Source organism: Castor canadensis, chromosome 7 (genome assembly GCF_047511655.1).
Source record: "Castor canadensis chromosome 7, mCasCan1.hap1v2, whole genome shotgun sequence".
Classification (NCBI taxonomy): domain Eukaryota; kingdom Metazoa; phylum Chordata; class Mammalia; order Rodentia; family Castoridae; genus Castor; species Castor canadensis.
In genome coordinates this window covers 54,701,937-54,728,978 of record NC_133392.1, presented here as the reverse complement: position 1 = coordinate 54,728,978, position 27,042 = coordinate 54,701,937, and the positions used below count along the sequence as shown (strand labels likewise).

Genomic DNA, 27,042 nt, shown 5'->3' with positions numbered 1-27,042 from the left:
GACAAACATATAAACAAATAAGGGATATAATATCAGACAGTATAAAGAGCTACTAAAAATATAACAGAGCCATTTTTTGTTGTTCTTTTTTGAGACAGGATCTTACTATGCAGCCTAGGCTGGCCTTAAACCTTGATCAAAATTAATGAACCAATAAAGAAATGGGCAAGTGAACTAAACAGAACTTTCTCAAAAGAAGAAATTGAAATGGCCAAAGAACATATGAAAAAATGCTCACCATCTCTAGCCATTAAGGAAATGCAAATCAAAACCACACTAAGACTCTACCTCACCCCTGTTAGAATAGCTATCATTAGAACCACCACCAGCAACAGGTGTTGGCAAGGATGTGTGGAAAAAGGAACCCTCCTACACTGCTGGTGGGAATGCAAGCTAGTATAACCATTCTGGAAAAAAATTTGGAGACTTCTTAAAAATCTAAACATAGATCTGCCATATGATCCAGCAATACCACTCTTGGGGATATACCCAAAGGAATTTGACACAGGTTACTCCAGAGCACCTCCACACCCATGTTTATTGCAGCACTATTCAAAATAGCCAAGTTATGGAAACTGCCAAGATGCCCTACTACTGACGAATGAATCAAGAAAATGTGGTATTTATACACAATGGAATTTTATGCAGCCATGAAGAACGAAATGTTATCATTTGCAGGTAAATGGATGGAACTAGAGAACATCATCCTGAGTGAGGTTAGCCAGGCCCAGAAGACCAAAAATCGTATGTTCTCCCTCATATGCGGACATGAGAACAAGGGGATTGGACTTTGATCACATGATAAGGCAAAAGCACACAAGGGAGGTATGAGGATAGGCAAGAAACCCCCCCAAAAAACAAGACAGCATTTGATGTCCTCAATGCAAAGGAACTAATGCAGTAACTGTAAAGTGACAGAGGCCAATAGGAGAAAGGGACCAGGAACTAGAGAAAAGGTTAGTTCGAGAAGAATTTATTTAGAAGGTAACACACATGTACAGGAAAGCAATGCAAATCAACTCCCTGTATAGCTATCCTTATTTCAACTAGCAAAAACCCTTGGTCCTTCCTATTATTGCTTTTACTCTCTCTTCAACAAAATTAGAGATAAGGGCAAAATAGTTTCTGCCTGCTAGCGATCGGGTTGGGGGGAGAGGGAGGAGGTGGGGTAGGTAAGAGAGGGGGTGGGGGAAGAGGGGAGAAATGACCCAAATATTGTATGCACATATGAATAAAAGAAGTAATAAAAAACCAAAACCAAAACCAAACCAAACCAAAACAAAAACCTTGATCAATCCTCAGCTTCTGAGTAGCTGGGATTATAGCTATGTATCACTAGCTTTGTGACTCTGGGCAGGTTAATTCACTTCTCTGAGCTTGTACTATTGGAATATTTTCCTTGCCTATTTGATAGGGTTGCAGTAACGATGAGCAGGATATTACTGGGGTAGGAACAATAATGCCTCCTTGCCCTGAAAATATCCTTATCCTAACCCCTGGAAACAGAATGTATTAGCTTACATGCAAATGGAAAAATAAGGTGGCAGATGTCAGTAAGGCTGCTAATCAGATAACCTTGAGATGGGGAGATTATCTTGGATTAATCAAGTAATCACTGCTAAGAGCAAGAGAGAGCCAGAAATGAAGGAACCAGAGAGCTGGCAGTGTACAAAGGTCTTAGTTCAAAACTGTTGACATTGGAGATGAGGGAATGGAGTCATAAGCTGAGGAATGTGGGCAGCCTGCAGAAGCTGATGAGGCAGAGACAGATTTTTCCTTAGAAGCTCCAGAAGGAATGCAGCCCTGGGGACTCATTTTAGATTTCTGACTTCTAGGACTATTGAGAGTAAATTTTTGTTGTTTTAAATCTGTGACAGTAGACTGGGTACTGTGGCTCATGCCTGTTTGCTAGGCAGACGCTCTTACAGCTTGAGCCACTCTACCAGCTCAATAATTTTTTTTTCTTTTGCAGCATTGGGGTTTGAACTTAGGGACTCATGCCTGTTTGTGGCTCACACATGTAATCATAGTCACTCAGGAGGTCTAGGTCAAGAAGATTGTGGTTTGAAGTCACCTGGACAAAAAGACGGGTTGGTGAGAACCCTTCTCAACAAATGTGGTGGTTCCTGCCTTTGACCTGTTCAGGGAATTGTGCAAAGCTATGATACAGTGTTACTGTGCTGATAAAAGAACACAAATTGATAGCAATTTCATTTGTATGGAGACCAGAAATAAAAAATTGGGTTATATTTCATGTCTGGGATCTTTTCATTTAATTTCTGAGATTTTTCCACTTCATTTCTTCTAGTTGGTAAACTTTCATTTTATTTTATAAAACTAATGGACAATAGCTTCTTGGAGAAACAAAACAAAACAAACAAAAAACAAAACATGTCCTTCAGCACAGGGAACTTGAGAAGCACTATTAACAGAAGATAAGTATTGGCTTCTAAAAAGTTACAGATGTCAGTACTATAAAGCAATATTTGGACTATTTATTACAATATATTAAAATAAATGCCTTTAAACCTCATAAAAGATGAATTTAAATTACTAGGACTTAATGTATTTCCATCTCTTAAGACTATTTCCCCAATCTTAAATCCAAGAGATCTACATAACAAAAGGCTAGAAAAACTTCGAAGTTCAATGAAGTAACTTCTTTACTTCTGCTAACTGTATACTGATTTGTGTGTGTATATTTCATTACAAAATTAGCTTTATATAAAAGAGAGAAAATGACTATAAAAGTTCAACAGAATGGGTTAATTAAAAGAGTTCAACCCCCAAAGTATAGAATAAAGAATCATGATCTGATTTCTGATTATTTGATGAGCTGGATGACAAGACTACCATCCAAAATCCCTTACACAGAACCATGGCTATATACTTTAAAATAATAATAAAATAATAATAAAAAAAAATAGGTACTTAAAAAAATTCTTATACATGAACATTTGTAGCAGCACTATTCTTAATAGCCAAAAGATAGAAAAATTCAAATGTCTGTCAACAGAAGAATAATCAACAGTGGCTTTTGTTTATCAATACAATGGAATATTGTTCAGCCATAAAGAGGGATGATATATGATACATGCTAAAACATGGATAAACTTTGAAAACATGCTAAGTGAAAGAAGCCAGACACAAAGGTTACATATTATATGATTCCATTTACGTGTGAATAAGGAAATCCATACAAACAGAAAGTAGATTGGTTGCTACCAGCAGCTAGGGAGGGATGAGTGAGGAGTAACTGCTTCATATGCATGGATTTTATTTCAGAGTGATAGGTAGCTAGAAAGAGGTTGTGTTGAATAATATTGAAATGTACCTAAATGGCACTGAACTGTTCACTTGGAAAGCCACAGTAATTGGTGTGAGTTATCTCAGTACTGAATGCTTACCCCTATTGATGAATTACCAAAAAAATAGGCTTTTATGAGCTGGGTGTGGTGATGCACCCCTGCAATCCCAGCACCCTGAACACTGAAGCAGGAGGATCAAGAGTTCAAGGTTGCCCCTCATTGGTGACTTATACCAGTAATTCTAGCTACTGAGGAGGCAGAGATCAGGAGGACTATGGCTCAAAGCCAGCGTGGGCAATAGTTTGAGAGACCCTATCTCAAAAATATGCAACACACACACACACACACACACACACACACACACACACACAGAGGCTAGTGGAGTAACTCAAGTGGTAAAGTGCCTGATTAGTAAGCGTGAAGCTCTAAGTTCAAACCCCAGTACCGCTTGGGCTACACTGTGAGATTCTGTGTCAAAAAAATAAAAAATATATTTCCTATGCAAGGATTCATACATAAGGAAGGACACGTCTTATGAAATGGTATAGATAAAATTGGGAAAGTAGAAAACTTACAGAAACAATAGAACAATGAGTGCAACAAAAAAGGGGGGGATACAGAAGAATAAACTAAAAGAGAAAAAAAATTGCAGATTCAAAACAAAATCATTATAAAAAGAGTCTGATTCAAGAAGAACAAAAATGGCAGTTTTCAGTAGTGATGAAGTATCTGTATATTCATCAATTATAAAGTACTAAAGACTTATGGAAGAAGAAAATGCCTTTGTGCAAAGAGAATATTCTCAGGGGACCCATACATTTATAAGGCTAGAAGAACCACAAACTTCCTCCAAAAGTCAAACAAACAAAAAGTCCCCCAAACTCTCATCATACTGGAACTTATAGACTACTCATCTTGGGAACCAGGCCCTTCTTTAGATGTCAATGGACAGTGAACTATTTTAAAACCTACATTTTGGAGTTGTCTTCAAAGTTAGTTTCTAAAAATGATTAATCTCATTACTTCACATTTATACTACACTTCAACCCAAAACACTAATCCAGCTGTTTGTAAAAGAACAGCAGGTTTTCTAGTGTTGGATATTGACACATTAAATGAGAATTAATCACTCGTAAAACTATACTTACATACTCCTTCACGTTTTTTGTTTTCACAGCTTTATATGAATAATATGCAGGATAAAGCATTCCAAACACCAGCCTAAAAAGAAAATAGGAGAAAATTAATGAAAGACGACAATGTTTTTAACAGCTCAAGAAAATTTAACCTGCTGGGCATGGTGGTGAACACATGTAACCCCAGATGCTTGGGAGGCAGAGGTAGGAGGAGAGTGGACTAAGGCTGGGAGGCGGAGGTAGGAGGAGAGTAGACCAAGGCTGGGAGGTCAAAAGCACAAGACCCTAGCTAAGAAGAAAACTAAAAGCAAAAGGACTGAGAGTGTGGCTCAGTGGGAGAGAGCTTGCCTACCTAACAGCAGGTCCTGAGAGTAACCTCCAGTACCTCCAAAATAATTTAACCTAACAGAAAATGAAACAGTCTGGTGGAGTGGCTCAAGTGGTAGAGCATCTGCCTAAAGCACATGCCTAGCAAGCATGAGGCCATGAGGTCAAGCCCCCAGTACTGCCAAAAAAAAAAAGAAAAAGAAATACTTAGGAAACCCATAACTATAAATTTATGTGATGTAGTTCATGCACTAAGTCCACCTTGAAAAGTAACAATATATTTCTGTAGTTGGGCATGGTGAGTGCTGGGATTATAGACACTGATGTTATGCCTGGCTGAGATAAGTCTTTCATACACTAAGAAAACATTTTTATTTCTATTTTTAGTTTATTTATAGTTTTTTTTTGGGGGGGTGAAGGATGAGAACAGTAAATTACTAGTGACTTCTTATCCTTGGATTTGTGGCTTTACCTCACCTGGCCAGGGGAAGAATACCAAGCCTCCTGCTGAAGATTTTACCCTTACTAACTAGAAGCTGCGTCATTAACATGCTTCCCTACTTGCTGGGAATGCCACTTCACCAACTCGTAGTCCCTGGTTATGGGATCTTTAGATGTGTCACACAGCCCAAGGCTTTCAATTTACTTTCATTGCCCCCACCAGCATAGGACCTTTCTAGTTCAGATACTTCTGAGAAAACGACACAAGGCTTAAACAAAAACTTGACTCCCAGGTCTGCTATGTGTTCTTCCTTATAGCAGACACTAAATAATCCCATAAATTAGCCACCACAGTTGTATTCTACATATTTAAGTTAATTTTAATCCACTTTGTATTTCTCTTTACAACCTGGACACAATCAAGGTACTATCTTCCATATTCCCACACAATCCAGTTCCACCAGATTTAAATTCAATGCAGATTCTTCATTTCTATCACTGGATGAGTTTTTGTCACCTCCTTCCCCTGGTACAGCATCCATCCAATCTATAACCCAGACCTGCTGGTTCTTCATTGGTGAGAATACATGTGTCCATCCTCCTCTTTCTTTTCAGTCTTGTGTGCAATAAAACATTTGGGCTCATGCCATCTCACTGACGTACTGGATAGTTTCCCAACACCTTTCTCTGTGTGCAACGTCAGATCAGTCTTTTTAAGGTACCTGCACAGCACAGCCCTACTAAAAGACTTCAATGCTGGCTGCCTTACCCCCTTGCTGGCCAGCCCCTCATCAGAATATAATTTGAAAATCACTGCCTTATATAAACCTTCTGTTGCAACATGGTTTCTTCATTATGCCTCTTGTGTTTCTCCTTCAATCCTGGAGTGTGTGCCTCTTGCCTAGAATACTTCCCTCTATCCCTATCTTTCCTCCTCCTTTTGCCCCATCCTGTCTTTTCTTCCTATTTCATTCTTGCCTAAGTAAATCACGTATTTCTTCCCAAGATCCAACCATCTTGCATGTAACATCTAAATTACTTGTATTTTGAATTTTAGAGGAATTTGTCAGGATTAAGTCATTTTGCATTCAGTATATTGTATTTTAGCTTGACAACTTTTTAAAATTATACAACTGGCTTCCAAAATCAAAATTTTCCTCATACATGACAGAAAGTTGGTTCTAGTTGACACTATGCATATAGGTATTTTGCCCTTATTTTTTAACCCCTAAATTGAGCAGAATAAGTCAAACAAACAGAATATCCCTAACACCCCTCTCTTATAAGAATAGAAATCAATGACATGTCTCATTTGGAACATGGGAAAGATTAAATGTCTTAATAAATAGTGGGACGATTTTTAAGGACTGCTGCTATTAACATTGTAAGTTATTACTGCTCCAATGTGAATGTTATTGAGCAATTTATCACTAACACTCACAGTATTTTCTAGAGATTCTTTTTTCTTTTTTTGGTTTATTTTCTTTAACAGTGGGTCTACTGTTGATGTTTGCAACCTGGGAGGTTGGGCATAAAGCCAAAGCATGAGCACAGTATATGAATTAAAGTATATTTTAGAAGGCCACCTACAAGTTAAACTCAAGTTTTATAAAGGGAATATTTGCTCCAGATAAAACCCACCTATAAATTTGAATATTTTTTCAGTAATAGAGGCAAAACCAAATAGTTACTCCATTCCTTTTTATTTATTTCCACCTAAAGAGGGAGAAGTGTGCCAAAATACTCAAGAAATCCTTCACCTCCGCTAAGGTGAAGTTGCCTTTTTGAAACATATGGACACTGGTTATGTTGAAAAACCTGTACCGTTTTAAAATGAAGGGAAAAAAAAACACTTAAGGGAATGAATGCAGTGGTAAGAGATGGTCCTTGTATAATTTTTCACATATGGAAAATGCTTAAAATAGCTATTTTCTAGACAGATTGTGGCACAATCCATCCTTCACCAAAATTGTTTTAGGAAATTATAGCATGTTCAAAGAGAAGTCTTAAAAGAAAGAATGCTCTAAATACTAGAAGTAAACCACAAAATATAATTTATATGGAAATATCACAGTGAACCCCCCCACAATTGTACAAATAATATGCACTAATAAAAAGCATAGAAAAATAGCAAAGTAGAGGATTCCTAGTAACAGTCCTATGTAGAGAAAGAAAAGAACTGAAGTCTGCACTAGCAATTCCTTCTGGTCCTAAGATTCACACTTCCTAAATTTTTACTACAAAGGAATGGGTTTAATAGTTTACCTTGACTTACAGCACTTATGTTAATGTATCTTTAAAAAATTTTGTTACATCTTCACAATGTAGACTGGCTGTACTAAAAAGTGAAAATGCCCAGAGTACACTTTAGTGTGTAAAAAATTACACAACAAACAAAAATACTGGAAGTAGTAATGTTACCAAAGCAAACACATTATCAGTATCAGTTCGATTGCTAGCACTACCAGAGAAGCTTTCAATATCATTTTTAAAAAATTTACTAAAACTTCTTTTTCTAATTAAGACCCTAAAAGCAGCATACTAGACAATTGTTAGAAGATGCAGAAAAGTATGTAACAGAATATAAAACTAAGTAGTAATCCCATAACTGAGTGAACCACCTTTCCTTTTTGTTAGAGTTTTCTATGTATTTATACGTTTAAAACATCAGTCTCACAACTGCTTTTTGTTATATATTTATTGGTGTTACTGGGGTTTGAACTCAGGACCTTGTGCTTGTTAGGTCTGAACTGCTTTAAAAAAAAACCTTTAAAAAGGGGATGGGAAAAAAAAAACCATTTAAAAAGGGGATGGGCATGTGGCTTAGTGGTTGAGAGCTATGCTTAGCATGTGCATGGTCCTGGGTTTGATCTCCAGTGCTGAAAAAAAATAAAAAAGCATCAATAATAGTTTAATAACAACACTGATTACAACAGGTTACAAAGAACTAATACCAAGGGTTTAAAACTGCTTTCTTTCTTCTCTATTAATTTTATTGTCATTCTTTTAAAAACTTAAAATGAAAATGAAAACACAGAAATAGTGCTAATATAACAAATTCTCATAACAACATCTGGAGATGGTGGTATTTGAAAGCCTGTTTTACAGATGTAAGGTCTGAGGCTTAAAGAAGTTAGGAAACCAGCTGGGCACTGGTGGCTCACACCTGTAATCCTAGCTACTCAGGAGGCAGAGATCAGGAGGATTGTGGTTCGAAGCCAGCCTGGGTAAATAGTTTGTGAGACCATATCTTGAAAAAACCCTTCACAAAGAAAGGGCTTGTGGAGTGGCTCAACGTGAAGGCTCCCAAAATAATGTACGCACATATGAATAAATGAATTTAAAAAAAAAAACCTAAAAGCAAAAAAAAAAAAAAAAAGTGAAGGCTCTATGTTCGAGCCCCAGTACCACAAAAAAAAAAAAAAAAAAGAAAGAAAAAATTTAATAGATGAATTAAATAAAGTAGCAGAGGCAGTAGCTATCAGGCAATTTTCCCCCAATAGATGAACTGTGTTTTTAAGATAGTAAGACATGGATTAGAACAATTAGGTAGTGTGTCACTTATTCCTAAAGGGAAAAAAATCACTAAATATTATAGCATTTAATTTTGGAACTGCTTTCCCTTGAAATGAACTTTTACATTATCAATTCCCTCCTCAATACTACAATTTATATCAATGTTTGCTAAAAATAAATAATGATAGTTTATTGCTGACAACTTACATATTATGAATATGTAATATGGCTATGCTAACACATGAATTACTTGGCAAATTCTCCTGCTTTCAGAATCATGCTCCTAACTTGTAATTAAGGTGTTCAATTCGATGAGATGAGAGATTAACTAAAAATGGGGGAGCTAATAAAATGAAATAAATCAAAAGAAAATACAGAATCAAAAATCAGAATGATGGAAGACAGAGGTATCAGATTTGCCAGGATTTGCTGCAATTAACATATCTATCATATACACTCTCAAAAAGCAATACAAAATATACCCTTCCAAGCTTTTATCAAAGAGTACAAACTTCACTAGTAATCCAGTCTATTCTAGAGATGCCTGAGATCAGGGAAATTTACCTAAAATAGCCTGGAGTTAGGGATGGCAAACACAGAGTCTTGCAAGCCATTCCTGTGATCAAGACAGAGACAGCTGTCATTCACTGCATTGAATTCTGTTGGCCCTGGCCTCAGAATCCCTGTCTACATGGCACCAATTCTCACACCAACAAATGACATTAGTAGACTTCTGTCATCTTTTGCCATCCTTGTTCTAAAGGAATCATCCTAACTTTGGATTAAGCTTGATCACCAGTTTATATTCCTAAATTATTATAGCTCCTTTAGGGAAACAGTTGTAGTACATTTTTAACTTTTTTGAAGTATACTGTAAGTACTACAGGAGTAGTATTAAAGGCAGTGCCTATGATATTAGCATCCTTACATAAGGATTTCATGTGTGAGATTTACTATAATGCATGCTAGCTTTGAGAAAATCATGCTCTTTTTTCCATTTGGTAAGAATTATTCCTTAATTTTTTTCCCACAGATATCCAGGAAACTAAGAAGTTAAATTTATTGTTCAACTACATCAACTATGGAAGTCCATAGGGACTGGCATATTTATTTTTGTATATATAAGACTTGGACTTTCTTTGATTTTCTTTTCTTTTAGTTTCCATTCTTCCAGTCTGTTTTCTTCTGGCCTCAATTCTCTTATTTTTCTTTATATTTTAACATATCCATTTGATAAAAAGATTTCTCAAATCATTTGAAAGAATAGAACACAGCATAAAGAGTCATAGTCAGTGAAATTAAGCATGAAATTCAGCTGCAAGGTGCCAGGCAGCCAAGAAAAAAAAATTCAGTTTACATAGCTGCATTGGGAACCACAGGGGCTCCTTGATTTAGTCACACAACAAAATCACCTGGACAGCTTCATTTTTACATACCAGTGAAGATGTTCTTGATAAACTTAACATAGGTTTTGATTTGAACAACAGAAATGGTAGGAAATGCAAAAAAGTCTTCTCTTATTTTCAAACAATCTACTTCCTTCCCGAAAGATGAAAGTTTTTCTTGGGTATCATTATAGAACAATAAATTATACACATATAATATATTAAAGGCAAGGACAGTAAATATTCAAAGACTTTACCCTTTTATAATCGTCTATGTTTTACTTTGCTCTTGTGCATACTATGTGCTTCTAGTCTCTCTGTATGCAGGAAAGTTGCTGTGTGCATCTGTTCCCAGTTCCACACATGGTGAGGTCACACTGTAGCTTCCTTCAGACAGGCTACTGAGCATGTGTAATACATGACAGTATTAGCAAGGGTGAGAACTGGTCCTCTCTCCCAGCTGTTAACAGTATACCACTGTTATGTGTGTTTTAACCAAGGGAAACTAGAGTATGATTCTATCAGGAGGACAATGGAACATGATTTGTAGGGATCCTACAAATTCAGTAAAATCAAAAAGAAGCCCATTTTGACAATCAAGTTTAAAATGGCTTCATGAAAGATTAACAAAGGGAAAATTTTCTGTCCCTCTTCAGAGTTCACTCCAATTGTTTGAATGTTAATTCTCTAGCATTAATGCAGACTGTAGTAAATTTTTAAAGCAGAATGCTGATCTCTGTGAGAAATCCTAGAAATAGTCTTTTAAACAGTAGTTTCCTGACTTTTTTCAAAATAGTATTGTTGGCCCCAGGGGAACTCTCTCTTAGGAATTTAGAAAGAGAGAAATGCAATTACAGGTGCCAGAGAAGATTTGATTTCATTGATTGCAGGGTCCTCTGAGAATGCCTAACTCCTTGAGAACCATTTGGAAAAGTGTCTCCTGGAAGTGTTTCAGGACCTCCCAACCTGTCTGTGCATTACAGCCAACTAGAAATGGGAACCTTTGCAAGTAGGGTCCAGGAATCGGAATTTCCAAATTCTGTACCTTCAATATAATAGGAGTGAACTTTTTCTGCCTACTTTGGTTTGGAATTAAAACTTATTATGATGAAGCAATATGCTGCCAGTACGATAATGATAAAATGGTTTCAGTCTAACTGGATTTTTTTTTTTTTTTTGAGACAAGAGTCTCACTGTGTAGTCCATACTGGCCTAGAATTTGTGATTTTCCTGCCAAAGCCTCCTAAGTGCTGGGATTACAGAATGTGTCACCATGCCTGGCTCCAACTAGATATATATATATATTTTTGGCAGTACTAGGGTTTGAACTCAGGGTCTTGTGCATTTAGGCAGGTTGTTTGCCACCTGAACCATACCTCTGCTGTCCTTTTTGCTTTTGTTATTTTTCAGATAGGGTCTTTCCCTTTTTGCATGGGCTGGCCTTAGTCCTAGATCCTTCTATTTATGCCTCCCTGGTAGCTAAAATTATAAGAATGTGCTACCATGTCTGCTTTATTATTTTTTTGTGGTACTGGTGTTTGAACTGAGGGCTTCTGCTTGCCAGGTAGGTACTCTACCACTTGAGCCACACCACTGCCTGAGACTTATTTTTTAGATAGGGTCTCACTAACACTTTTTTTTTTGTGGGGGGGGGCAGGGCTGGCCTTGAGCCATGATCCTCCTATCTCTACTTCCAAAGCACCTGGGATTATTAGGCATGAGCCACCACTCTTGGCTTGTCACTGGAGTTTTAAAAAAAGTAATGGGAAGGCACACCTGTAATGCCAGCTACACAGGAGGCAGAGACTGATTCTAGGCCAGCCTAGGAAAAAAGTTAGAGACCCTACCTCAACAAACAAGCTGGGCATGATGGTATACATCTATAATTCCAGCCATGTGGGAGATGTAGGTTAGGCAGGGCCCCAGGCAAAAAGCATGAGACCCCATCTGAAAAATAACTAAAGCAAAAAAGGAAAGAGGGCATGGCTCATGTGGTAGAGCACTTGCCTAGCAAGTGTGAGGTCCTGAATTGAAACTTCAGTAGTGGGAAAAATAACAACAATGTGAAAATGACTTTAAATTATCTTGACTAATGCAGAACCCAATTTTTTACTTAGATATTCAAATAAACATAAGAGATCATGATGAAGCAAAAGAGTTACACAGATAAACTAAAAGAACAATTTAATAAATCTTTGAAAATAATCAACTTCTGCCTGCTTAAGACCAACTACCAGTGGTGCAAAAGGTCAATGACAAATCCTGTACATGTGTATGTTCTCGAGACAAACTTCCTACCCAGTCATCCTGCCATTGTTCAAGCAGCCAGTTGTTTAGTAAAAGCTCATGCAAGATCACTGCCAAAATAAGGTGTAACTTTTGTCCCACACACATTTTAAGAAAAAACAGCTGTGTTGCTTAAAATCTCTGCTAGTAGTTTCCACTTAGTAAAACAATGGCCAAGTGGTTATAACCTTAAAAATTATGAAAATTACAAACAGGAAGACAAGGTCAAACTTAAGAAGAGAAAACCCCTAAATTTTGAAATCTAGAACCAAAGGTGCAAGTTTAAAGTTGTCTAGGAAAGAAAAAGACAGTACCATTCTTTTGAAAGATCTCATACGTGTTTTTAATGACAGTCATCAAGAGCTATGAAGTTTGGACTTCTCATGTTGTCAGAGCTAAAGTTCTAATTTTATTCTAGAACTTTAAATTTCTACTCTAAAAGGAAAGATAAAGATAAAGCTAGGGGAAAAAAGCCACAGCAAATCAGACTTCTACTTCCTCTTCCCTTCTTCTCTCTCCCTCCCCACACCCTCACTCCCACCACAAGGACCTACTATGTGGTAAAACCACAACCAAAGAAAAATGTTCAAAGTGAATGCTGAGCTAGTTCAGAACACACTGTAGAACCAGAGGCTGTGAACCCTTGAGTCCTCCAGTGCCTCAGCATCCTGTGGGGATAGTCCTACAGCTCACACCGCTGAAAGATGGGAGTCCCTGCAGTGGCAGCACTCCAGTTTACCAGTTCCAATTTTTCCATTCTGATTATCCTACAAATAAGGAATCTGTAGGTGGTGTAATGTTATTGTTCTGTTTCTACAAATGATAGAAGCAAGGTTCAGAGAGATTTAGGATTTTATGAAAAGTATGCCAGCAAAAGTTGAGACAAAAACATTATAAACACAGAACTGTTCAAAACTGTTACTCTTTCTTCTCTGCCAAAAATAAAATCCAAACAAACCTGTACTTCACACAGTATATAGCTCATAGCAGATCTGTAGTATTAGTAGTTGAATAAGTCAACATTTAGAAGTTATCTAAGTAATTGCAATTATGACCCACTGATATACAAGTATGATACTCAAGAGATCTGAGACCCACTTTTTGGATGGTGTACTAAGTGTACATAAAGGAATGTCCCTATCTTTGATCGGCACTATTGGTTTCCCTGATCCCCAACAAACTGGTTAGGTAGCTCTAATTGAAGGGGTTAAGAATGATTCACATAACTTGACCAATGCTTGACTTCTGAGTAACTCTTAACTCAGATGAACTGTTTGCTTTATTTAGCCCCTTAAGCACAGGATTTATAAAACCAAACTTACTATTTGCCCCATCAACTTAAAGATAGCTTGAGAGTTCAGTAGTAATCTATGGTTTTAGAAAACAGTTTCTGGTGAAGGAAAATCACATACAAACCAATTTTGAAAATGTTGAGAAAATGCCCTCTCCTAAAATACATCTCTCTATGCAAATAAAAAGAAGGAAAACGGTCACAGAGATCAGTTCTGCATAGTTCAGTGCCGCATGAACATAAAGTGAACTGCCCTGAATCGAATGCAGGTCTAACTCCTCCCATAAGACACATTCGTGCCATGCAATCTACAGTACAATCACTACAATCACCTCACAGATGAGGAAACAGTCCTTTCCCAGGCCCCATCCAATCCTAAATGAATTTAATATTTTGCTTTCAAAGAATCTTTTAGCTCTCCATTAGATGAAGATAGATATCACTAATAGCATGTTGAATGCTGGGTGCCACTTCTTCTATCACTAAGGACTCGTCTGTGAATTTACCATTGCTTCTCTTGTTTTTGTTTTTTAAATTTGATTTAATTTTGAGACGGGGCCTCATAATGTGGCCTTGAACTCAGAGCCTCCTGCCTCAGCCTTCTGAATGTTGGGATTATAGGCATGCACCACCACACCCCGCTCCTGCTTTTTAATTAAAATTAAATTTGTGCCAAGTGGTGGTGCATACCTGTAATCCCAGCACTAGGGAGACTGAGAAAGAAGGATCACAAGTTCAAGGCTGGGCCAGTAGAGTAGTTCAAGCAGCAGAGTACCTGCTATGCAAGTGTGAGGCCCTGAGTTCAAATCCTGTCCTACCAAAAAAAAAAAAAAAGCAAAAACAAGTTCAAGGGTAGACTGAGCTACATAGCGAGTTCCAGGCCAACCTGGGCTACACAGTAAGACTCTGACTCAAAAAACAAAACAAAACAAAAAAACCCAAAAAAACCCCAAACAAAATTTATGATGAGTTGGAAACCAAAATACTCTTTTTGTATATTTCTTAAACCACTTCCTGCATTTCATTTATTCAAATCATTCTGGTATCTCCAACTCAGTAATTTTTCCCCATGCCATTCCCTATAGTCAGAACAACCTCTCTCTTCATGTTGAGAGCTTTCCCTCCTCCTACAGGCTCTCTGTATGGTACTGTTTTTCATAAATGAGGTTGAAAGACTTGGTAGCCCTGTTTTGTGGAACAAAGAAACAGTAAGAGAAATTATATTACCAAAATAATAACCAGACCATAAAACACTGTAGAAGCACTTAAAATTATTTCTTTGAGATGGTCACCAGATGGAGGGAATGTCTCAATATTTTCTTTTTAAAAAAATTTTAATTTTATTCTTGTACTTAGGGGTATACTGGGACATTTACAAAATTGCTTACACTCTATCTTAGTTAAATTCACCCCTAAGTACTTTTTTAATCAAGGAAAATCAGAGAAGTAGAAAAATCATTTCTATCTTGGACAACAGAATAGAAAAAGAAACAAATGTGCCACAGAACTATACCACGACCTAATTTAATTCTGACCTCAGTAATTACACACAAAGCCAGCATGCTGGCTGGATGGTACTACCACACCTCCTGCCTCTTAGGAAATACCACCCATTGTTTTGTGACAAGCGATTGGGCCACTGCCCCTCTGGAGAAATGGTATTATCGCCCCTCCTGACTAGTTTTTTCCTCTTTAAAGAAACATAAAAGTGATTCAAGACAAGCCAATTCATTCATCAACTAAAAGAAGTGTTTAAATTCTTCCTCATGTGGAGCTATTCTATCTTAGGGAGACTGAAAAGAACTGACACATACAATCTTCTTTGATTGAACTCTGTATTAAAAACAACAATACAGATACATATACATTATTGGGGAAAGCTGGACATTTTGGATATGAAGTATACTTTTAGATGTAAATAATTTAGCAATGTTATATTCTTTGGTGATACCAGTCTTATGGCTAAAGGAAATATAATAATTAGGACTGAATTATCATAATGTGTGTAACTTACTTTTTTAAAATAACATTTTAACTTTAGAATAATTTTAGACTCACAGAAAAATTGTCTACGTAGTACAAATAGGGAACTCCCTTATACTCTATACCAAGTTTCCCCTTACTGTTAAGATTTTATGTTGGTATGGTACATTTGCCACAATTAAAGAATCAATAACAATACATTACTACTAAGTAAAGCTAGTATTTTATTCAGATTTGATTGGTCTTCTTTTTTGGTGGTACTGGAGTTTGAACTCAGGGCCTGGAGCTTGCTAGGTAGGTGTTCTCCCACTTGGGCCACTCTGACAGCCCTTGCTGGATTTTTAATGTCTAGGATCCCACTGGAATTCTATCAATTCACCACATTGCATTTTACCATGTCTCCCAGGATCCTCAGGGAGTTTCTCAAGCCTTTCTTATTATTGGTAACCCTAACAGTTTTGAGGAATGCAAGTTACATCTTTTTTAGTGTCCCTCAAAAAGGATTTGTTTGATGCTTCCTGGTTTGTGGGAGGTATACCACAAACGTGTGTCATTTTCATCACATATCAAGGGTACTATCAACTTATCACTTTTAATGGTAACCTTGATCACCTAGCTGGATTACTGTATTTGTCAGGCAGTTATGAACCCTTTCCAGCTTTCTGGAGGGAAGTCACTATGTTCAGACTAAAATTAGGAAGTGAGGAGTTATGTTCCACTTCCCTGATGGTGGAGTAATCACATAACTATTTACAATTCTAATGCCTGAGAGACCTGCATATTTTCCTCTTTTCATTTAGTTCTTCAGACATTTATATCAGAATGGACTCAAGGATATTTATTATATACTTTGCGTTATAATCTAATACTACGTTATTTTGTAGCTCAAATTATTCCATCTTAAGGCATTGGTATCTTTTCTAGTTGGCTCCTATGTCCCTTAGATATTCTTCCATTATTGTTTTTATTTTGTTTTGGGCATTTCTTTACTTTCTCATACTACAAGATGGTCTAGACTGGAGGCAGGGCTCAAGCAGTAGAGTGCCTGCCTACCATGAACAAAGCACTAAATTCAAACCCCAGAAACACACACACACACACACACACACACACACACACACACACACACACATGATGTTTGTTCCAGGCTTATCTTGTATATTTCCTGCCTAGTTTCTAAAATCAGTCTTTCTTTAAGGTCCCCTTGTTCTTTGCTATGGAAGATGGTATTTGAAACCAAGATCTGAACACTAGCTGTTCCTGTCACTACTGTTGATTCTAGGCTGTCTTCATGTATTAATCATGTCCTATTTTATAGGACAGTTACCTTTAGATTTTGTTTCTCACTTTGCTGAAATGCACATATTGTGCATTTTGAACCTTTTTATTAAATATCTGTTTGCATTTATGTAAGTAATCATTTTCCTATACTGAGAGCAAGTAAATACCTATGTCCCTTTATACTTTTAGTTCATTTGTAGCTTGTTTTGGAAAGGAAGACAGTTGACACCTGGCAACTTCCTTATTCTCACATTCTTAACCCTCCTGGTCCCTTAGCTCTTAGTTTGTGGCTTTATGTCACCAGGTCTGAGGAGTTACATCATTAATGATGTTTGCCTTACATAACGATGCCATCCTGGGAATGCCACTTCACCAGAAGCACCAACTCTCAGTCCCTGGTTATGGGATCTTTAGATGTGTCACACAGCCCAAGGCTTTCAATTTACTTTCATTGCCCCCACCAGCATAGGACCTTTCTAGTTCAGAGACTTCTGAGAAAACGACACAAGGCTTAAACAAAAACTTGACTCCCAGGTCTGCTGTGTTTTTCCTTACAGTAGACACTAAATAATCCCATAAATTAGCCACCACAGTTGTATTCTACATATTTAAGTTAATTTTAATCCACTTTGTATTTCTCTTTACAACCTGGACACAATCAAGGTACTATCTTCCATATTCCCACAGTCTAGTGTGCAATAAAAACATTTGGGCTCATGCCATCTCACTGACGTACTGGATAGTTTCCCAACACCTTTCTCTGTGTGCAACGTCAGATCAATCTTTTTAAGGTACCTGCACAGCACAGCCCTACTAAAAGACTTCAATGCTGGCTGCCTTACCCCCTTGCTGGCCAGCCCCTCATCAGAATATAATTTGAAAATCACTGCCTTATATAAACTATCTGTTCCAACATGGTTTCTTCATTATGCCTCTTGTATTTCTCCTTCAATCCTGGAACATGTGCTGTTTTTTTTTTTTTGGCCTGGAATGCCCCTCCCTCCTCATCCTTCTTTCTCCAATGGATCATTCTAGTTTCCTCTCATTTCTTATCTGTAAGTCCCATTCCAGCAGTGGATAAACATTTATTTAATTGTTCAATTCCTGTACACATCTCTTTTTTAAAATTCATTTATTCACATGTGCATACATTGTTTAAGCCATTTCTCCCCCCTGCTCCCCCCCTCCCACCACCTTGCTTCCAGGCAGAACCTGTTCTGCCCTCTTCTCCAATTTTGTTAGAGAAGACATAAGAAATAATAAGAAAGACATAGCATTTTTGCTAGTTGAGATAAGGATAGCTATACAGAGAGATTCCTATCATTGCTTCCATGTACAAGTGTATTACAACCCAAACTGGTTCATCTCTTCACTACTTCCTGGTCACCTTCGCATAGTGACCTCTGTCGTTTTGAGATTACTGTATTAGCTCCTCTACAGTGGGCACATCAAACACTTTCAAGTTTTGGTTTTCCTACCTATCTCCATTCCTTCTGTATGTGCTCTCCCCTTAGAATGTGACCCATATCCAATACTATTACTGCATTTGTTTTAGGTTTAAAGTCCACATATGAGGGAGAACATATGATTTTCGAAGCCTTCTGAGCCTGGCTAATTTTGCTTAAGATGATGTTCTCCAGTTCCATCCATTTACTTGGGAATAATAAAATTTCATCCTTCTTTGTGGCTGAGTAAAATTCCATTATGTATAAATATCACATTAAAAATGTCAGTAGTGGGGCATCTTGGCTGTTTCCGTAACTTGGCTATTGTGAATAGTGCTGTAATAAACATGGGTGTGCAGGTGCCTCTGGAGTAACCTGACTCGCATTTCTTGGGGTATATCTCTAGGAGTAGGATTGCTGGATCATATGGCAGATCTATGTTCAGTTTTTTAAGAAGCTTCCATATTGTTTTCCAAAGTGGTTGTACTAGCTTACATTCCCACCAGCAATGTATGAGGTTTCCTTTTTCCCCACATCGTCGCCAACATTTGTTGCTGGTGGTGTTTTTGATGATAGCTATTCTAACAGGGGTGAGGTGGAATCTTAGTGTGATTTTGATTTGCATTTCCTTTATGGCCAGGGATGGTGTGCATTTTTTCATGTGTTTTTTGGCCATTTGGATTTCTTCTTTTGAAAAAGTTAGTTCAGTTGTCCATTTCTTTATTGGTTCATTGATTTTGGGGAAGTTTAGTTTTTTGAGCTCCCTGTATATTCTGGTTATCAGTCCTTGGTCTGATGTGTAGCTACCAAATATTTTCTCCCACTCTGTGGGTGGTCTCTTCAGTTTAGAGACCATTTTTTTTGTTGTGCAGAAGCTGTTTAATTTCATGTAGTCCCATTTGTCCATTATTTTTCTTAGTTGCTGAGCTGCTGGGGTTCTACTGAGCACATGTCTTTTTAACTTGTATCTTATAGACTAAGGTAATTTCTACAGTTTGTTAGATCAGGTTGTTTCATACATTTGTAATACAGTTACAGATTCTTTTTTCACATTCTGTATTCCATCCTGGATCCCTTACCCATCTAAACAATTTCAGAAATCCTGTACAGCTGAAGATTCACTCTCTGTGTTGTAAACTGCAGTTTGGCAAATGTTGATGTCAAGTTTCTATTACAGTACCACATGGAGTAACTTTACTGTCCTAGAATGTCCTGTGCTTCATCTATGGAAGGACCCTCACTTCAGCCCCTGGCAATCACTGCTGCTTAAACTTTCTATAGTTTTACATTGTCCAGAATGCCAACAAAATAGAATCATATACTGCATAGCATTTTCAGACTTGCTTCTCTCACGTAGCAATACACATTTAAGATTCATCCATGTCTGTGTGGACAAAAAGCTCATTCATTTAAAAAATATCTGCATAGTATTCCATTGTATGGCTATAATAGTTTTGTTGATCCATTTAGCCAGAAAGGGACATATCAGTTGATTCCAGTTTTGGGTTATTATGAACCACACTGCCATTAACATTTGTATGTAGGTTTTTGTGTGAGCATGAAGTTTTTAACCTAGTTGGATAAATATGTAGGAGCTATAATGTATGGAAAGACTATTCTCAGTTATGCAGGAAACAAACAGTCCTATAAAGTGGCTACATTATTTTGCATTCCCAACAGCCATGAATGAGGGTTGTTGTATTGCATCTTGGCTACAATTGTTATTGCCGGTTTTTATACAAGTATAGGTATGTAGTTATATTTTGTATATATAATACACATGTAGTAGTATTCATATAGTATTTTTCCTTAATAACATGATGTGGATTTTTCATACATGCATATATCATCTGTATATTTTTTCCCATTTAAAATTGGGTTATTTTTTTATTTTGAGTTTTAAGTGTTTTGTATATTTTAGATACAAGTTCTTTATTAGATATGTATTTTGCAAATGTTTTCTCCTAGTTTGTGACTTGCCTTGTCATTTTTTGGGGTGGTGGTGGTGGCATTGGTCTTCGAACTCAAAGCCTCTCACTTGCTAGGCAGGGGCTCTACCACTTAAGCTACACCCCCAGCCTGTTTTTTACTTTAGTTTATTTTTCATGTTCTGGCCTTGCTTTTGCCTGGGTCCAGCCTTGGATGCAGTCCTTCTATCTCTGCTTCTCACATAGCTAGTATTACAGACATGAACCATTACACCCAGCCTCTTTTTATTCTCTTAACAAGTGCCTTTCACAGCAGATTTTAGTCCAATTTACCAATTTCTTTTCCTTTATGGATTGTGCTTTATGGATTATGTTGTATCTAAAAACTCATGGCCAGATCCAAGGTCACCCACCCCTATGTTTTCTTCTAGAAGTCTTATAGCTTTATGCTTTACATTTAGGTCAATGTTCCCTTTTAAGTTAATAGTGAAAGGTGTAAGGTCTCTCTCTAGCATCACTTTTTGGCACATGGACACCTAATTAGTGTAGCACAATCTGTTGAAGCGACTTATTTTAAAATGGTTCCATAAAACCAAGCATTGTAAAAGCTGTTGCAATTATAGAACATGCACGTGCACAGGCAAAAAAGAAGACAGAGCAAGTGTGATGAACTGTTTATAATAGGTGATTCAAGGTTAAGAGGAAATGGGTGCTCATTAAAGTTTCAACTTTTCTATAGCTTTAAAATTTTTAAATACAAACTTGTGAAACCCTTTTACAAAAAAGAAAGAAGTGCATTTTAAAAGTATTTTCACTAATTTCTTTGTTTTGTGAAGAGTTAGATTTCATGCATCTACAAGATTCTAAGTACAAAGAAAACTAGACTGCCTAACCTTATAACAGACTATCCCATTCCTAGAGAAAAATGTAGAGGAGGAACAGTAGCAACTGAAAATATTAAAAATATTTTACATAAAAAATCTTACCATGTACTGGCAGTATGGTTCAAGTTGTAGAGTGTTTGCTTTGCAAACACTAAGCCCTAGGTTCAAACTCCAGTCTCACAAAAAAATCCTATTGCAAATGTGAATTTATTAATTTCTCTTCAATTTGTAGTTGGTTTTCGCTTTAAATATTTTCCAGGTTATATTATTAGGTACACACATTAGAATATGTCTTCTTGTTAAATTAAACCTTTTTTCATTATATGTTGACCATTAGTGTCTTTCTACGATTTCCTATTTTAAACCGGTTTTATCTGATAGACAATGGGTATTACAGCTATCATGTCTTTTTTAAAAAATCTTTTTCTAACTCTTTCAAGTTTTTTTTGCATTCTTATTTTTTTTGCATTATTTTTATGTGAAATGATTGCACATTATAAATGTGTAACTAGACTTTTTAATGCTGCCTAAAATCTTTGTCTTTACTAGCACTGTCTGTGCATTTACATTTATTGTACTTCTGACTTATGTGGGTTTGAACCTAACACACTGTTCCATGCTTTCCGTTTGTCCTACCTGCTCCCTCTTTCTTTCTCTTCCAATGGAATCAATGGGACTTAACTCTTTAGTTGTTTGCATCAGTCCTTGGTGTTGTTTCCTGCCCAATGTACCCAATAAAACATAGAATGTGCCCCCTAAAAATAGATGTTACCATCTGAGGTTTCAAGAAATTCCTTAGGTGAAAGTTAGCATTAGTCCTTTTTTTACTGGGCTTTTGGCCTCTGAACAATCTGTATTTTCTAGTCAACTCACTGATGCATTTAAAAAAAATTCAAAAGGAATTTATTTTGTCCAGTTCTCAGCCCTTATCTGTAAGGATAATAAGTTCTTTACATTGGTTACTGGTTCTGAAGTTTTTGGTTGATCATGTTGATTGCTAGTACTTGATTTTCCTTTTATAAGAATTACAGTCTGAACTGCTCTTTATATTTAAATTTTCAGAAGCTTTGTTCTTATAGTCAGAAAGTTTTCTAAGAAGAAAGGAAATCAGTCTCTCACTAGGCAATTCTGGGCCTGGAGGAAATAAAGTAGAGATATGGGAGTTCCTTCTACCTGATGCAAATTATGTAAATGCATCACCTATTGCTTGTGAACGCCTAATGTTCTTTTATGCTTATGGTAAAGAGTCTTTAAAAAACAGTACTCTCATGCTCAAGTATTTTTCCTTTAAACATGTATCTATTCAATTTTTAGGCCAAATTTGAACAATCTTATTTTCTATTTAATCCAAAAGATTTAATAATACAAAATACAAACTCAGGAAGTGCTAATTCTTGCTCCAATGACATATAAAGAGGATGGAAATGTTGTTCAGCATTATATAATGTTGCTACCCACTCCAGAAACAGAAACAAGTGCCTAGCAACAGTGGAGGGTCATCTCAGGAGAGGGCTGATTGTTCATTGGAGCATTCTAAACACAGATGCTGCTCTATCCTTATCACTTCCAGGCTCTGCCAAACACATGCTGGTTACCTTGGATCCCACCACCATCTCATGAAAATTATCCTCCTACGACAACCAATAACTGATACCCAGGGAAGCCTCTACCTACCTTTAGCTTACATAGTTTATGTAAGTCTCTTACATAAATGTGTGAGACTTTAGAAGACAACAAGTACTATGTACACAGAATCATCTGTGTTCTCCTTCCCCAGTTCTCCTTTCCTTTATAATATGAAAGGTTAGTTTTCTTCATGGTAGTTTTCTAATCTTATCCCTCATACTACGTATTTTAGCAGGAAGGTTGAAATATTCAGCTCTTAAAGAGGTTATGCAAGAGTATGCCTAAATTTTATTTGATGCTTGTAATAGAGGAACTTTACTTAAAATAATAATTTTGTGTTCAAGAATAGATTTTTATTTTCCATAAATGTATAGCCATTCAAATTTTAGGTTAAATTTGAACAATCTTATTATCTTAAAAAAATTTTTTTTGGTGGCACTAGTATTTGAACTCAGGGCCTCACTCTTGCTAGGCAGGTGTTCTTACCACTTGAGCTACTACATCAGCAATTTTTTTTGTGATGGTTTTTTTTTTTTTGAGATAGGGTCTTGAGAACTATTTGCTTGGGGCTGGGTTTGAATCGTGATTCTCATGATCTATGCCTCCTAAGTATCTAGGATTGCAGGTATGAGCCACTGGTACCCAGCTTTTTTTTTTTTTTTGAGATAGGGCCTCACTATGTAGCCCAGGCTAGTCTCAAACTCTCCTGAGTTCTGGGATTACAGGATTACAATCTTAATTCCTATTTACTTCTCATGGTGTAGAAGTACAAATTAAGATCCAGGAAGCTCTATTTTCCAAAAGATACAAAAAAAGGACAGAAATATGGTTCAGCATTGTACAATGTTGCCAACTCTCCAGAAACAGAAGTGAGAACCCTTTTGTGTTTCTTGTCTATCTGTACACACACCATTCTTGGTGTGAAGCTCCGTCCATGTTTCTTTACGTATTCTGAGTAAGAGCCATTGGTCACTTTTATATGTTACCACTATTTTCTCCCATTCTGGCTTTATGTTTCCCACCCTCAATGGTGTCTTGATTGAGAAGTCCTTAATTTCAGCCTATTCCAATTTACCATTAACAATCTTCTCCTTTATAATGAATGCTTTGTATCCTGTTTTTCCTTATTTTAAAGTTAGAAAGACAATCTATGTTCTAGAAACTTTATTACTTTGTATTTTATTTACAAGCACACTGGAATTGATTTTTTATTTTTTGGCATGGTATAGGGGGTTGGCTACAATTATACAGATAAAAGGATATCTAATTACACAAGACCACTAGTATAAATAACAACCTTTTCTCAGTGTTCTACAGTACCACCTTTGTCGAAAAACAAGTGACCATATGTGTATGGATCTCTGTCTATACTTCTATGCTCTTTTACTGATCTATTTGTCTGTTCTTGCCCTGGTACCACACTGTCTGAATTACTGTAGCTTTATAATAAATCTTGGTTTCTGATGTAGTCATTCATTCCACTAACACTATCAGATTGAGTATGTTATGTCATCTCACTGTTTTGTTGTTAGCTCTCTACTTCAAAATTGTCTTGGCTAGTTTTTGTCTTTCACATTTCCATATAAATTTTAGATACAACATGTGAGTTTTCCTCTCTAACTCCCTAATTCATGAACTTATCCAGTTTCTTCACTTCCACTACCCATTTTTATTTATTTATTTAATTTTTTGTTTATTTCTTCTCTTAATAGTTTTTTAAATTGTACTGGGGTACATTGTGATATTACAAAAATTCTTATAATATATTATAGTTGAATTCACCCCCTCCATCATTCTCCTTTATCCTCCTTCCCCACATTCCTGGAATAGTTTCAACAGGTCTCATTCTTCCATCTACATACATGAGTATGTAATATTTCTACTACATTCACTCTCCTACACCCTTTCCTTATATCCTCCCTCTTCCCATTGGTACCAACCCACCAAACAGGACCTGTTTTACCTTCCTGTTCTCTGTTTTTGAAAAAAAAAAAAAAGACATTTTGTTTAAGATAGCTATACAAGGTATTTCATTGTGACATTTCCATGTATATATGTATTGTAACCTGAATTGGTTAATCCCCTCTATTTTTCTCCATTATATCTTAATCCCCTTTCTTATGGTGATTTCAACAGGTTTAAAATACTATATTCATTCTTGTATAGGAAATACATCAACCATATGCACCTTCTTAACTTCCTTCTTTTACCCTCCCTCTTCTGTTAGGGACTTTCCCTTAGCATGAACTGTTTTTTTATACTATTGCTTGTATTTGTATTGGGTCTATATTTCATATATGGGAGAAAACACGATTTTATTTAAAAAATAAATCCAGAATATAACCACTACTAAGGAGAATGATGGAGGGGATGAATTCAACTATATTTTGTTCCTTCTGACTTGGTGGTACTTCTTAAGTAGGATAACTTTAAAGACACAGTTAAAAAGGTCATTTTCTCTGGGAAGATTTCCTAGCCTCCTCTAGGTGAGGAACCCCTTTTCCATGATGTCAGAGCATCTTACTCCTACTTACAGCAGCAATGTGACTTTCTGCATTAATTGACCTTTTTGTCTGTTTGCTCTGTTGTAAAACACAGTAATACTAGTGACTGACTTGCTATGAGAATTAAATGAATTAAACCACACAGAACAAGACTGTCAGTCCTCTTTTCAAAAACACTCCAATGGCTCTCCACCTGGCTCAGATTCAATCCCCACGATCTTTAACAATGGCTTACACGCCTCATGGCACCACATTCTGTTCAGCCATCCTGACCTCCACAGCTGATCATAGCCCTACCTAGGGCTTGCACTTGATGAGCTTCCTTCCTGGGATGCTCTTGCCAGAATTTGTGCAGCTAAGACCCTTACCTTCCATAAGTCCTTGTTCAAATGCCAACTTCTTGCACAGGCCCTCCTTAACCACACTATTTAAAATTGCAAGTCACTCCCCTACCAAACTAAAGGAAAACTCAGCCCAAACAAAACATTTATCTTTTGACAAGAACTTAACACAATAAAGAAGTGCCCATAATAACTATAAGCAGTTTAAAAGCAGTTATGTTTCAACTAGTCAATATTCTTCTCCTTGTATTTGTGAAAAACAAGTCATGTATAGAAACTAATCTAAGACATGATAAACACTGGGGAGTGGCATGTGAAAGTCCCTACTGCTGACCATAGATCTCAGTTCTTATTTTTCCCCTTATTTTTAATGTGTGGAGAACTGTGAGAGTCGAAAGGTCTTTCCTTTAGTGACATTTAGCTATCTTTAATAGGTATTTACACAAGGAGAATGGGGACATGTTCTTAAAATCTTAAAGTGTATGAGGAGTATTTTTTTCTTTTTTTTGGTGGGACTGGGGTGCTTGCAAAGCAGGTATCCACTGCTTGAGCCATACCTCCATTTTGCACTGGTTGTTTTGGAGATGTGATCACACAACCTATCTGCCCAGACTAGCCTGGAACCTTGATTCTCTGGATTTCAGCTTCCTGAGTAGCTGGGATTACAGGCATGTACCACCAGCATGTGGCTGGGTACATTTTTCAATTGCAGTTTTTGCTGGCTTTAAGAACAGTTTTACCAAGTGTTACTTTTCAAATTCACTACGCAATATATAACTTATCTATAGAATATACGTAATGTATCTGCAAGTTATGAAGGCTAACAAAATAAACACAGGTGAGCCCAATAACCCAACCAAGATGAAGACATCACTGTAACATCTCATCTGCCTGTGCTCCCTCCCTGAAGGGCACCTTCTCCTTTCATTCAACACCTAAACTCATCGTCCTTCTCTAAATCTGTTTTTCCTCTCTTGTTTCCCATCTCACAGAATGGTGACACCTCCCACTCAGTTGAATCACCAAGCCAGAAATCTCAAATTCCTTCCTCCTCCTCCCCATACCCAATCTCCAACTTTGTCAACTCCAGCAGCCCCAGTCTCTCTCATCTCTGTCCCTTCAGCCTTGATGGGGACTATCTGCCTTCATTTCTTTCCCTAGGCCCCCTGTTAACCATTGTTACTTATAATCTTTCAACAGTTTCTCCTTGCTTTCTCAATAAAGGAAAAAACTCCATATCAGACTATGCAAAACTGGACCGAAGTGATATAACTCTTCTGACTTCTCTAATCTTAGCTAGTGCATCTCAGTTTCAATGACTTTGAAATACTTGATGTTGCTCAAGAAGGTCATTATTATT

At 36.8% G+C, this 27,042-nt stretch overlaps 1 protein-coding gene across 1 annotated transcript in view; it reads right to left on the bottom strand.

Moving 5' to 3' along the window:
* Positions 1 to 27,042, bottom strand: part of Reep3 (receptor accessory protein 3) — a 97,566-nt gene that overhangs the window by 45,587 nt on the left and 24,937 nt on the right. Inside the window, exon 2 of the mRNA XM_020169785.2 lies at positions 4,457 to 4,529. Coding sequence (XP_020025374.1) covers positions 4,457 to 4,529 — 73 coding nt within the window. The remainder of the gene's footprint in view (positions 1 to 4,456; positions 4,530 to 27,042) is intronic.